The sequence below is a fragment of the Calliphora vicina genome, chromosome 3 (genome assembly GCF_958450345.1).
Source record: "Calliphora vicina chromosome 3, idCalVici1.1, whole genome shotgun sequence".
NCBI lineage: Eukaryota > Metazoa > Arthropoda > Insecta > Diptera > Calliphoridae > Calliphora > Calliphora vicina.
This window is the reverse complement of record NC_088782.1, coordinates 7,652,546-7,665,936: the sequence shown is the minus strand read 5'-3', so window position 1 is coordinate 7,665,936 and position 13,391 is coordinate 7,652,546. Positions and strand designations below refer to the sequence as shown.

General features: G+C 33.0%; 1 protein-coding gene across 1 annotated transcript; it reads left to right on the top strand.

Annotated features, from left to right (window-relative positions):
• The first annotated feature begins 5,601 nt into the window (after positions 1-5,601).
• On the top strand, positions 5,602-6,384 carry LOC135953967 (uncharacterized). Its single transcript, XM_065504010.1, has one exon. It carries the CDS (start codon positions 5,602-5,604, stop codon positions 6,382-6,384), a length of 783 nt encoding a protein of 260 aa, XP_065360082.1.
• The last annotated feature ends 7,007 nt before the right edge of the window (positions 6,385-13,391 follow it).

Here is a 13,391-nt window from a genome sequence, read left to right as displayed (position 1 = left end):
ACATTCACAATAGTTGATTTTGTTCGTAACAGCTGTTTATTGTTTACAAAATTCCATCCAAAAATTTCACAAGAAGAGGATTTTTTCACGTGAACAAAGTTGATGAACGAAAAAAGGAAAAGGGAAAATATTTCATGTGAAATATTGATTCGCGATAGGGGTGAATGAAAATCCTAAAATTTATCCGTCGATTGAAATTCAAAAGTTTCGGTTAGTTGGAGATTGGACTGAATAATAGATTCGGCACTGAAAAATAAAGATTTAACTCGGACTATAATGATTTTCATGATCATAAAAAAAATTAAAAAAATTCACTGGTGTTCACTCACTTTTGAGGATGTGTGTACTTTCTACTGTCAGCTGATTTTGACAATTTATATTCTTTTTTTAATGTGTATTTTTCAATTTTAATAAATTAAAACAAGTTTAATGGTGAACAAATAAATAAAAGCTGCAGAAAACGCGACGTTTTTTTAATAATAAAACAAAAAATTGACGCTTAAAAAGCATCGCATGTAACTTGAAGCGTATAATGCGAAGTAGGTATGAAAAGCACGCAATGCTTTGACGCGAAGATGCTTAGTGTGGACCTCCAGCTTTACTTGGCGTCGCGACGCGTCGTCATATAGAAGCCAAGAGACTTCACATGAAGTTAAGAGCCTCTAGCTTTCACTGATTGATCAATGACCAATCAAAATGTATCCTTGACTATAAAGTCATTCTCTATCCAATTGTGGGAAACGATTAGTTATTCCAATATTGTCGAAAAAGGTCCCAATCGAAAATTTTTAGGACCATGGTACATAAGAAATGATAAAATCCATAGGGACTTACACGTACCGTTAGTTAAGGATGAGTTCAGGAATGTCCGTGAAAAATACATTATAAAATTACAAAACTAACCGAATCCCCTTGCAAGAACTCTCACACAGAGCCAAACATGAGCCGATCTTTCCAATATTTTTGTTTCAAATTTTTCCAAGGTTTTACTTCACATATAGACCGACCACCTGACATCAATAAGACCAAGAAACAGCTAATTTCCATTTGTTTGCCAGGTATTGTTGATGATCTAAGGAAAATCATCCCCCACACCCGGATCGGTCTTCATCATTACAATACTTTTTCGGTTCAAATAAGAGACTCGAATTAATGTATATTTTTCGTTTCCCAAACTTCAAAACATGAGTGAATAAGGACTAAGCTATTTGATACAGAAATTTTATAATGTAGAAAACAATCATGGAAATTCTTGATACCCTAAATCATAGAGAATAGACATAGAGCGGAAACTCTCCTGTCAATGACCTAACTCAGTTGTCAGAAACTTAAGTGATGAGAATGTATTAGTAGAAAAAACTGTGTGAAAACAAAAACAACACTCGTATGTGTAATAATTTTGAGTAATTTTTTGGTTTGAGTTTTTTTTCTAGTTTCCGCTCTATGTTTCTCTATGCCCTAAATCATAGAGAAACATAGAGCGAAAACTAGAGAACAAAAAAATTACTCAAAATAATCATGTTTTTTTTTTTTATAACATAGTTTTTTCTACTAATTCTCACCACTTAGGTTTCTGACAACTGAGTTAGGTCATTGAGAGGAGAGTTTCCGTTCTATGTCTATTCTCTATGGCCTAAATTTAAGCGAATAATTTAAAAGTCAAACATATTGTCGAAAAATATACAAAAGCTTTTGGTTGACTTCATGATATTTCTAAAAACAATAGATTTATTTTATTATATGTACATTTTTCTTTTATTATTATGTATTCTTAAGTGTAGCAATTTACATTTAATGAGAAATGGTCATTTAAGATTTATTTAAATATGTTTGTTTGTTTGTATTTCTGCAGCAGTTCAACGTTCGGGTTTTCTAATATGTCTACACTCAATGGGAAATGAAAACTGTTTCCGTCTAAAAAAAATGGCTTCCGAAGAAACAATATAATATGGCAGGAAAAATGCATCGCTAATGTATTGAAATATTCTTTAAAGTACAACGACAAATTGAAATTCGACCAGATAAACTAAACCATAATGTACACAAGACAAGACAAGAAAAAATTAAAGCGACATGAGAGAAAGCGAAAAAAAAAGCACCAGAAAATAACGACATCCGCGTCAGAAAAGAAAGAGTTGAAAACCAAAAATAAATAGAAAAAATATACAGGAAGTGGACAACGCTTCCACATAAATGTAATATAAAGCAAAACCATTTCAAACAAGAACATTTCATAAAGAAACCAAAACCAAAAAAAAAAATCTGAAAAAAAGAACCCATAAAGAAAAGAAAAATACAATTATTGGTATTCGCAAATGGAAAAGCACGAAGAATCTAAATTGAAACAAAACAATGTAAAAATTGTTTAAAAGGAAAAACAAGACGATAAAAGCGAATTAATTCATACAAAATTGATTTTAGAAACTCTGACGGCCACTAACTAAGAAACAGCGCCCAAAATGAACAGCAAAGAGTTGAAAAATATTGATTCATTGTTTTAGGTGGCCAAATAAATATAATTAAAGGAAACATAATTTCATTAACAAAAAAAAAAAAATCCTTAAAGGAACTCCGAATAACAACTTGTTGGCTGTTTAAAAGAAAATCGTGAAACATTTACTGAGGGCAAACATTAAATTACTTACTAATACATAAGTCTCAAGAATATTTTTGTAAAATAATTTTTAAAGAGGATTAGCTCAATGATAGTTTTCTATATATTGGGAGTATGACTTAAAAGTGGGGGATTTTTTAAATTTTTAGCTTTTGGACATTGTTAGCTATGACCTTTTCCCATCTTTCTGCCAACATATGGATTCCGCGCCAAAAGAACTGCTCATCTTTTGAGACAGGAATGAATCAAGCAAATATCGAATACTCTGTTCCAAAGTGAAGCGTATCCCAGAGAGAGCGTTCTGCATCGATCGAAACAAATAGTAGTCGAACAGGACAAGGTTTGGACCATAACTTCCCAACCTCCTCTTTCTAAATATTTTTAACAGGTATTGTAACATGTCTGGCCGCATATTCTAGGCCTTTTTCGGCGAATGCTCTCTATAAAGGAATCAGTTACATTCGAAACAGTTTCCCTGTAATGGTTTGGTCAGATTTGGACGATCATTGTCCTCCGTGTCAAAATCACCACTTTTGCACCGCAAAAACCATCTCTCATCTGTTGAAACCCATGGAACACATTCACCATTAACTTTATTTTTTCAAAAAAAAGGAAGTAAAGCAAAACTTCCGCATATGAGGCATTGTTGGCACAAAAATTCGACATTTTCGAAGCAAAACAATCTTTGTTGTTTACACCGTAGGGTAACATATCGAGTCATAACAGCAAAAAAGACATAAGCGCCAAAAACCAAATTTTACAGAGGAAGGTTTTTTTTAAATATCCTTGGTTGAAGTCTAAGTATTACCGTGAAATTGAGTATGTATGCACAGTTACTTCTTAACTATATATTGCATTTATTTTATTTCATATATTTCCAAGATAACGGGTATTTATGTCGCTTACGTCTTTTTCGCTGGCAGATACACCCTTCCAATTTTATTAAAAACACAACTTAATGTTTAAATTTTTTTATATTGTTCATATTATATTCATTTACACAAATTCAAATTAACGTTTTTAACCTTAAAAGACTAATATTAATTAATTTCTTAAAACTAATAAAGACGTAAACGCCACTTCTTGTTCACAAAATATGTAGAAAAAACAATAAATTGTACTTACGTCTGAATTGTTTTTGCTGTAAAATCATAACGGTACATTATACAGCGATGGTATTTTATGAGATGATGCGAATGATCGAAAAACGAAAATTGATAATCATGGCGCTTACGTCTTTTTGGCAGTTATGGCTCGATATAGACGAGACGTAATTGTCAAAAACCCAAGTCTGTTGTCAAAAACCTAACCAACGAGTTCTCATACGAGTTCCGAATAGCACACTATAATTTAAGATTTGGTTTTTGACAGCATGAACCAATGTTTGAAATTTAATTAAAATTTATTTAATAATTTTGATTAACAAAATAAAGTGAAAAAGAAAAAAGTACAAAAAAAAATAAAAATTTTATCCATAAAGGGTTTTCATTTCATACATTCACAGTTTTTGTTTTTAATAACATATCTATATGTCATTTTGAAGGGTACATATCTCTCATTATTCTCACTTAGTTATTGAACATTAGAGTAAGTTCGGGTAATGTGGTATACCTATTTTTTATTTGACTATAATTTTTAAAATGTTAATTCGATTGGAACAGTTCTCAGCTGGTGTTCTACTACAAGTGTTGGGTTTACATCCATGAAAGTAAAAAAGTCTTTTAGGTTCAAGTTTTAGAGAAATTTGGGAAAAAGAGAAAAAGCCCATAAACAAGCCATTGAAAAAATTGGCGGGTAATGTGGTATACTATGTTCTGTTGATATTGTATGCTAAACCACATAACCGATGTATAGTATTTTAATTTCCAAATGAGTTGCGTTTTATTTAAATCATCTTCAATGGGTTCGGTTAAAGTTGGCGGCTGACCAAGCTTACCGGAAGCTCCTCGATACATTCTTCGCTTCGTAGGAGACATTGAATGACTGATGCGAAAAAAATTTCAATTTGTTGTTTTTAATAGCTCAGATAGCATTCTTCAAATCTTCCGCTGCCCATTTTCATACTTCACATTTCATTGGCATATTATTAGCTTGAAAATCTTTAGCTATACCACATTAGCCGACCACGTGGTTTAATGATATTATTATAAAATTAAACATATACACTAAATATGCTATATTGTTACATACATATGTTCTCCAATAGCAAAATATTCCTATTTGACTTTAAAATTAAATTAATGAAGTTTAAAACACGTGATTTTAGAAAAAAAATAATTTTTAGCGGATCACAAAAAAAATCTACCATAAGATAATGCTGATTTTTTCCAACTGACTATTTCCATGACCTGCAAAAATGAACTACACTCACCCAATATTAATTTTTTGAGATCATAAAACTCTTTAGCTTGGTACCGCTACTCCTATGCTCTTAGTTTTAGAGAAAAGCAGCTATACCACATTACCCGCCTATACCACTATAGTGGAAACAACAAGTTTTTTTTGCTTCGAAATTGTTGAATTTTGTATCAACAAAGCGTCATATGCGGGACGTTTTGCTTTACTTCTTTAATTACTCACCGAAGCTTATGGTGAATGTGTCTCATCGGTTGCAATGTGCGAGTGATGGTTTGTGCGGTTCAGAAGTGGTGATTTTGACACGAAGACAAAGATCGCCCAGGCCAGCCAAATAAGTTTGAAGAATAAGAATTGGAAGCGTTACTCCATGAAGATTGTTGTCAAACTCAACAAGAGTTTGTAAAATCATTGGGAGCTACTCAAACATTAATTTCAAAACGTTTACGAGCAGCAGAATTCATTCAAAAGCAGGGAAATTGGGTACCATGAAGCCGAGAAACCTTGAAAAATTGTATGTCTGAAATGCTGCTTGAACGCTATAAAAGAAAATGATTTTTTCACCAAATCATTACCTCGAGGATCTAGATTATGCCGACGACATATGTCTCCTAGCCCACACATTCAACGATATGGCAGCCAAACTAGGGGAAATACAGACCACGGCAAGTGATGCATGCTTGCATATTAACATTGGAAAGACCAAGGTAATGCGTTTAAATACCACCAACTACCAAAAGTTTCAAATAGACAACGCAGATCTTGAAGATGTCCAATCGTTTATATATCTGAGTAGTGTCATATCGGCAACAGCTGGCTCGCGAGAAAATATTACAAATCGCATCAAAAAGGCAAATCAAGCATTTGCGGCACTGCAAAAAGTATGGAAATCACCCCAAATTCATCTGAAGACCAAGCTCCACCTCTTCTCATCTAACGTGCGCTCCGTCCTGTTGTATGGCTGTGAATCCTGGAACACCACAGCTAGCGACTTGCAATCCTTGCAGGTATTCATTAATCGCTCGTTACGAAAACTGCTCAAGATATTCTGGCCGAATGTTATCTCAAACAGAGACCTGTGGGAAAGAGCAGGTGAAACACCAATACGTAACCAGATAATCATTCATAAATGGAGTTGGATTGGCCATGTTCTCAGACGCACCAACGACAACGTAGCTAAGATGGCAATTGATTGGAATCCCCAGGGCAGTAGAAGAAGAGGCAGACCCGCTAACACCTGGAGGAGACAAATAGAGACTGAAGCAAACTTAACTGGAAAGTCTTGGGCCGAAGTGAAGCTAATAGCAGATCACAATGGAAAAACTTTGTTGTGGCCCTTTGTTCCACCTTGGAACCATAGGAATCAATATAATATATTACTTGAGATGAAAAATGGATCCACTACGATAACCTGAAGCTTAAGAGATCGTATGTAATGCTCGACCAACCAGAAGAAACGACACCAAAGCCTAATATCCAATGCGCTAAGGTCATTATCTGCATTTGGTGGGAGCTTACCAAATTAAATTTGACCTGAAATTTGACCAGACCATCTCAGGGATCCTGTACCGATCGCAACATATTCGTTTGAAGGGAGCATTGTTCCAAAAACGCCCAGACATGAAACCATAATATTCCCTCATGACAACGCTCGGCCACATATTGCAATACCTATTAAGAAGTGGTTGGGAAGTTTTATCTCAACCGCATTAAAGTCTAGATCGCGGCCCGATCGATGCAGATGATACAAAAAGTATAGAAATAAATTTCAGTAATGTAGAGGGAGCTCATAACAAAATATAATATAAATGAAAAAAGTTCCTTAGATAAATACAATTTTTATTCGCAAAAGGGTTCCAATTTCAAAAAAATACCAAACACCAGTCTCCTCTTTTTTTTTAAATGGAAGAAGAAGCATTTTAAATGGTTTCTTTTCAACGTTTAGAAGACTTAATTTACCCTTTTTTATCTCCTAAAAATTCAAAAAATCCCTACTTAGTGGAAATATATAGGAAGAGTTGCACCTACTATTTCATGCCTCCAGTTTCAGGAGTTTGGCTGTGCGATGATGAGTCACTCTGTAACGTTATTCTTTTATATGTAAAAGTAATAACGGTATTTTAGAGGCAACTGCAGGTTAGCGTTAACGGTAGCCAATCTTGAAAAATTTTATTTATAATTGCGAACGAAATGCATGTTTCCTTTTACTCCCAACTCCTTTTGCTTCATATTTATTATACAATACATTTTCTAAATGGCAATATACAGCCAAAGAAAGAAAGTCATCTAAAATTCGCACTAGTCTTTATGCGCTAAAAATCAACGCATATTCCTTTCCACCATCCAAGTGCTCCTCGTACCTTAGCGACTTTAGAGAGCCCAGCAGCTGGTTTTTGTTTTTTTTTTTGTATGCTGTCGATGTTGTTGCTGCGTTTGTGTATTTATTTTCTTGAATTCTTGCATCTGTGAGCTGGGAGTGAGCTGGTGCAGTGTGTCTATATTTGCGTTGTGCCAAATGCTGGCAGGATATTAAATTGCATACATACAAAAACATTCATAGATTTTTTTGTTGCTTCTTTGAAATTTCAACTTCTAATGTGATCCTTTTTGCTCCAATGCAATATATTCTCTTCGAGGACACTTTAACGATACGCACACCCACTTATTCTGTAGTTCAGAGGCATTTGAGTGTTTGTGTAACAAAAGTATGGAAATGCGTGTGTTTGTATAGGTTACGTTTGATGGACACACACAGATACAGATACAAATACATAAATATTAGTTCTTAGAATATGTTGTAGGAGGAGGAGTTTTTGCAATTTGAAAATCAAAAAAACCAAAAACTAAAAGAAATTTGTCTTATGCAGGGAAATGGAATTTTAAAACTATTTTCAATCAGTTTATAAATTAATATTTTATTGAAATTAGCTTTAATATCACTTTAATATTTAAAAGAAAATTGTTTAGATATCAAATTTGAACTCAAAACCCTTTCGCCGATATGAATAAATTAAATTTTAGTTACTCGTACTTGTAAATTTGTTGCTTTATCCTTTTAATGTCTTCTATTTTTTGCTGTATTTTTGTTACATACTTTGTCTTTTAGGATTTTAAATATGTATGTTTGTTGTATTGTTCTATTGTAAAAAACATTAGTTTTTTTAATATGGCAAATACTCGTAATAAACATAAATTTGAAATTGAAAAAAATAACAATAAATAAAAACCATTTAACTTCTACATTAGATGAATAACAGTCATTTCGTCTCATATATAAATATAATTTTTCTTCCTTTTTTTCTACCCTACATTGCAATTTGATTTGCTTTATTCTAAAGCGGTTGTTATACATATCGGTCATTCCATATATATTATAAATACATTCAATTACTCTGTTCTGAAGTAAAGCATCTCCCAGAGAGAGCGTTCTGCATCGATCGAAGCAAATAGTAGAAGGATGTGGCAAGGTTTGGACTATAAGGCGATTGAGGTAAAACTTCCCAATTACTTCTTTCTAAATAGTTTTTAACAGGTATTGCAACATGTGGCCGAGTGTTGTCATGATGAAATATTTAATTTTATGTCTGGCCGCATTTTCTGATCGTTTTTCGGCCAATGCTCGCTTCAAGCGAATCAGTTGCATTTGGTACAGGTTCCCTATGATGTTCTGGCTAAAATTTGGTCTAAAATGTTTGAATTTTGTGCGGGAAGTTTGACTTTACTTCTTTATTAATTTGAAAAAAGTGCAAGCAAAGCACCGATTGTTCACCAAAGCTTATGATGAATGTGTTCCATCGGTTTCAACGTGCGAGAGAGGGTTTGTTCGGTTCAGAAGTGGTGATTTTGACACGGAAAACAACGATCGCCCAGGCTTCAAAAAGTTTGAAGACCAAGAATTGGAGGAATTACTCCATGAATATTGTTGTCAAATTCAACAAGAGCTTGCAAAATCATTGGGAGCATTGGTAGCTAATTTCAAAACGTTTGAGATCAGAAGGCTCCATACAATAGCAGGGTGCCATACGAATTGAAGTTGAGAGATGTTTGATGTCCGAAATGCTGTTTCAACGGTATAAAAGAAAATCATTTTTGCGGTGAAAACTGTATCCATTATGTTAACCTGAAGCGTAAGAGATGGTGTATGAAGCACAACCAACCAGTCGAATCGATGCCAAAGCCAAATATCCTTTGCGCTAAGGTAATTCTATGTATTTGTTGGGAGCAAATCTGACCAAACCATCACAGGGAAACTTTACCGAATGTAACTGATTTGTTTGAAGCGAATATTGGCCGAAAAACGCACAGAATATGCCGTAATACATGAAACCGTAATATTCCATCATGACAATGCTCGCCACCATATTGGAATACCTGTTAAAAAGTATTTGGATTGAAGTGGTTGGAAAGTTTTTATAGTCCAGACCATGCCCCGTCAAAGTATCCGATATTGGCTTCATTCATTATTGGCCTCAAAAGATGAGCAATTCTTTTGATTCGGAATCCATATGTTGACAGAAAGATGGGAAAAGTTCATAGCTAACAATGGCCAATACTTTGAATAAATTTATATTGTACAAATGTTTCAATTAATAATAAAGGGGATCCCAAAATTAAGCAAGATTATTGAATCATAAAGTACTCAAGATATGGTTATGTATGGAATAGCACATAGCAAATGGCTTCCATGGATATATTGTCACATGCGCACTATTTTATCGAAAATTTCCATGAAAATTTTGGATAAATGTTGCTGAATTTCGTTGGTGCCGCGTTTAAGAACAAATCCAATGATATTAAATCACAGGATCTAGGGGCTGAATTCTGATCCTGGAAACGAGAGAGAATGTCACTAGAAGTAATTAAATTGTTTTACCGTTTTGCTGAAACCATATGACATCCACATCAATATCATCCAATTTAGGTGGAAAGAGCTCTGTTAACATGTCGCGATATCGAGCACCAGTAACATTCACTGCTTAAACAATTTCGAAAAAGTGTGGTCCAATGATGCCTCCAGCCAAAATCCACTCAAAACATGTTATGAATTTATATTTATATTGACATTTGAACGGGATGTTTTTGGACGACCAGTGTGTTTAACATCACTAATATATTACTTAGGTTTTTGACAACTGAGTTAATTCTTTGACAGGAGAGTTTCCACTCTATGTCTATTCTCTATGGCTAGTCACTCCAAGCCGATTGAAATTATCGAAACTTTCGTATGACAGAAAAAGAGTTGAAGATAGGGAAACCGATCATGCAGCACAAACAAAGCGAACATAGTAGCCGATTGAAATTTGATCGCTCGATATGGAAAAATTTCTGATGACTGAGAAAGAGTTAAAGATAGAGAAACCGAAATTTTGAAATTTTGGCCTTTTCCTCGATCGCGAACGAACAAAAAATAAAGCGATCGAAAGGTAGACACTCGAAGTCAATTGCAATAGGTTACCTCTATATCGAAAACTTTCTGATGAACGAACAATAAAGTTATCGAAAGTTAGTCTCTCGATACTTCTATATGGAAATCCTTCTGAAGACTGAGAAAGACTTGAAGATAGAGAAACCGAATTTTGTAATTCGAGGTAACTACTTATTATTCAAAGGTTAGTAAGCCTTGTAAGCACAGAAAGTATCATGATAGTACTTTTATAAATCAGTGTTCGTAAGAACTACCAGAAACGATAGCTGTTTTTATGTTTAATAGTTTCAAATTTCAATCTGAAATTTTTACATTACATAAAAATCATTACATATAGAAATTTATTTTTCCAAGAAAAATTTAGCTAAATTTTCTTTATGGAAAGTACTATACATCTATAGTTATTCTAATGTTGTCTACCTTTTTACTAACGTTTTAAATTTCGTCGGACATTCTTTTCATAACTTCAATCAAAATACAATTTCATAATTTAGTTACACTGATAAAAAAAAACGATGCCACACATCCATACAAACATACAATCGTAAATTTACTCAAATACAATGCAAATTTATGACCACTTCTTCCGGCATGTCACAAATTCTGAATATATTCAACTCTATTATAAAAGGTTGTTTTAGCTAATTACTTATATTTGAAACTTACTGATTAGAGCAACGGGTTTGAAATGGAGGACCGCGAAGAACTCAGGAAAACATTACATGTCAAACTTTTTATCAATCAGAACAAAGAATCTATTATGTATGGACTCTGAAAATGATATTAGATTTTCATTTTTACTTTAACTTTCTAACCGATTTTTTTAAACTACACCATTTCATGTTGAAATTGAGAAAATCCAAATTTACATATATTGAATATAACCATATTGAAATTGAATATCTCATCTTCAACTTTTATTCAACTATTATTCCAATATTAATTTATTGGTAAATACAAGTTGAAGATGAGAAATTCAATTTAATGTTGAGAAAATAAAAATTAAGAATTCCCAATTACGAGTATTATTGAGAAATTACAAATTGAAATTCAGAATACCAAAGTAATATGTATTGAGAAAAACTTAATAGAAATTGAGAAATCGAATTAAATCAAATTTAAAATAATGAGAAAAAACCAATTGAAATAGTTCTCTTAATATTAATTTAAATTATTTTTTTCCCAATATTAACTTGCATCTGTGAATTAAAATTTCTATTTTCTCAATATTAATTTGGATTTCCACTTTTCAGTTTGAGTTTTTTAATATTAGTTTGCTTTTCTGAATTCTAATTTGTATTTACTTCATTTCAACTTGAAATTGTGTAATTAAAAAAGAATCTTGACTTAATTTTTTAAAAGAATTATAAATCATATCTAACTTTATTGTGGTCCGTGCTTACGGGGAACAGTAAAGTGCTGAGGCGTGAAAAATCTCTACACTAGCAGCGCCTCGGAGCTAAAGTTGCTTCATCTGTTTTTATGGGTGGCATAAATACTAAAGAATCAGAAGTTCTTGATGTTCTAGGCATGAGTATTCAGTGCGATGTCCGATGGACTAAACACATTTTTCAAGTGTCGAAGGAAGCATTCAAATGCCTTAGTTTTCTTAAGCGGTGCACCGTTCCTACACCTCGTTGTAGGAAATACTTCACTCTATGTAATCTCCTTACTATTTACACTACTTATCTCCAACCTAAAATGGAATAAAACTCTAATGTATGTTCCGGTGCCTCGAAGTCTATTTTGGCTAAGGTGATTAACTGTAACACTAGGGTATCCAGCTCTATTTACTTACTGGAACATCGTCGAAATGTGGGTTGTGTTTTACTGCAAAAACTAGGTAACTTGTTACCGAAACCCATACAGTCCATCCGTATGTGGAATAAGCTTCCTGCTGAAGTCTTTCCTGTCACTTTCAATATAGGAAACGTCCACAAATACTGCCTATCTGAAAAATACTTACAACATGGCTATTTTTTGCATAATATATTGTTACGAAATTCTACTTGAATTCAAATATGACAGTTTTAACGGCTGGTTTAAAGTTGCACAATGTTCTCAACCTTCCTATTTTATGTTAACAGCAGTTGACATAGCTGTGGAACATACAACATTGAATAAAAGCTTTGAGTTGAGCATTGTTTGTAGGTATGGCCACACTAAATAATTAAGCTGCTAACATTCACATCGAAACCTCTTGAATTCGAATATACTAGTTTTATACTATGTTCACATTTGCAGAGTTAATCATCTCAAACGTGATTAAGCTCTAATCACTTCAAAATCGAGATGATTATCCATACATTTAAATGATTTGTTAATCACTTCAAATTGCCATGATTAAATCTTAATCACTTCATTAATCGCGTAGAATCGACTGAACATACCCCAAACTGATGATGATGTAGCATCGGCCACCTTTTAGTGTATTACCGATAAATAAATTTTGACAGAAGTTTTTTTTTCCCTTAAAAAACCTTAAATAATTCATCAATGTTCACAATTTCATAATTAAAAAGTTTAAAATTATCTGCTGATATCTTTAATAAAGTTTTTATTTCCATATTTAATGCCTTAAAGAAATATAAATTTGCTTTGTTGTTTCTTATTTGTCAACATAATCATTTTAGTGTCAACTTAATCATCTCAAATGTAATGTGAACGGCTTTGATTAACTTAATCAAAATTTTGCTTAAACGCGTTTAAAAGCCCAAGTGTGAACATAGCATTATGATCAATGTAGAAATAGAGCCGTGAGAACACCAAAACAGTCAGTCTAATTTAAAGCATGGTTATGTAAAGACATCAACTGTATTACCAGTGTATTTTTGTACATTACCAGTGTGAAATTTAAGTGTGTGTATTTCTAAGAATTTATAAACGCGTATAAAAACACTGACCCCCATTTTCTCAATATCTGGTTATCGTTTCTATTTAAACTGTTGTTGTATAAATTTTAATAAATAATGAGTTGTTACAATTTTAAACTACCAA

Coding starts and splice junctions, on each gene's coding strand:
- LOC135953967 (XM_065504010.1), top strand. CDS start 5,602: ATGGCAGCCAAACTAGGGGAAATACAGACCACGGCAAGTGATGCATGC.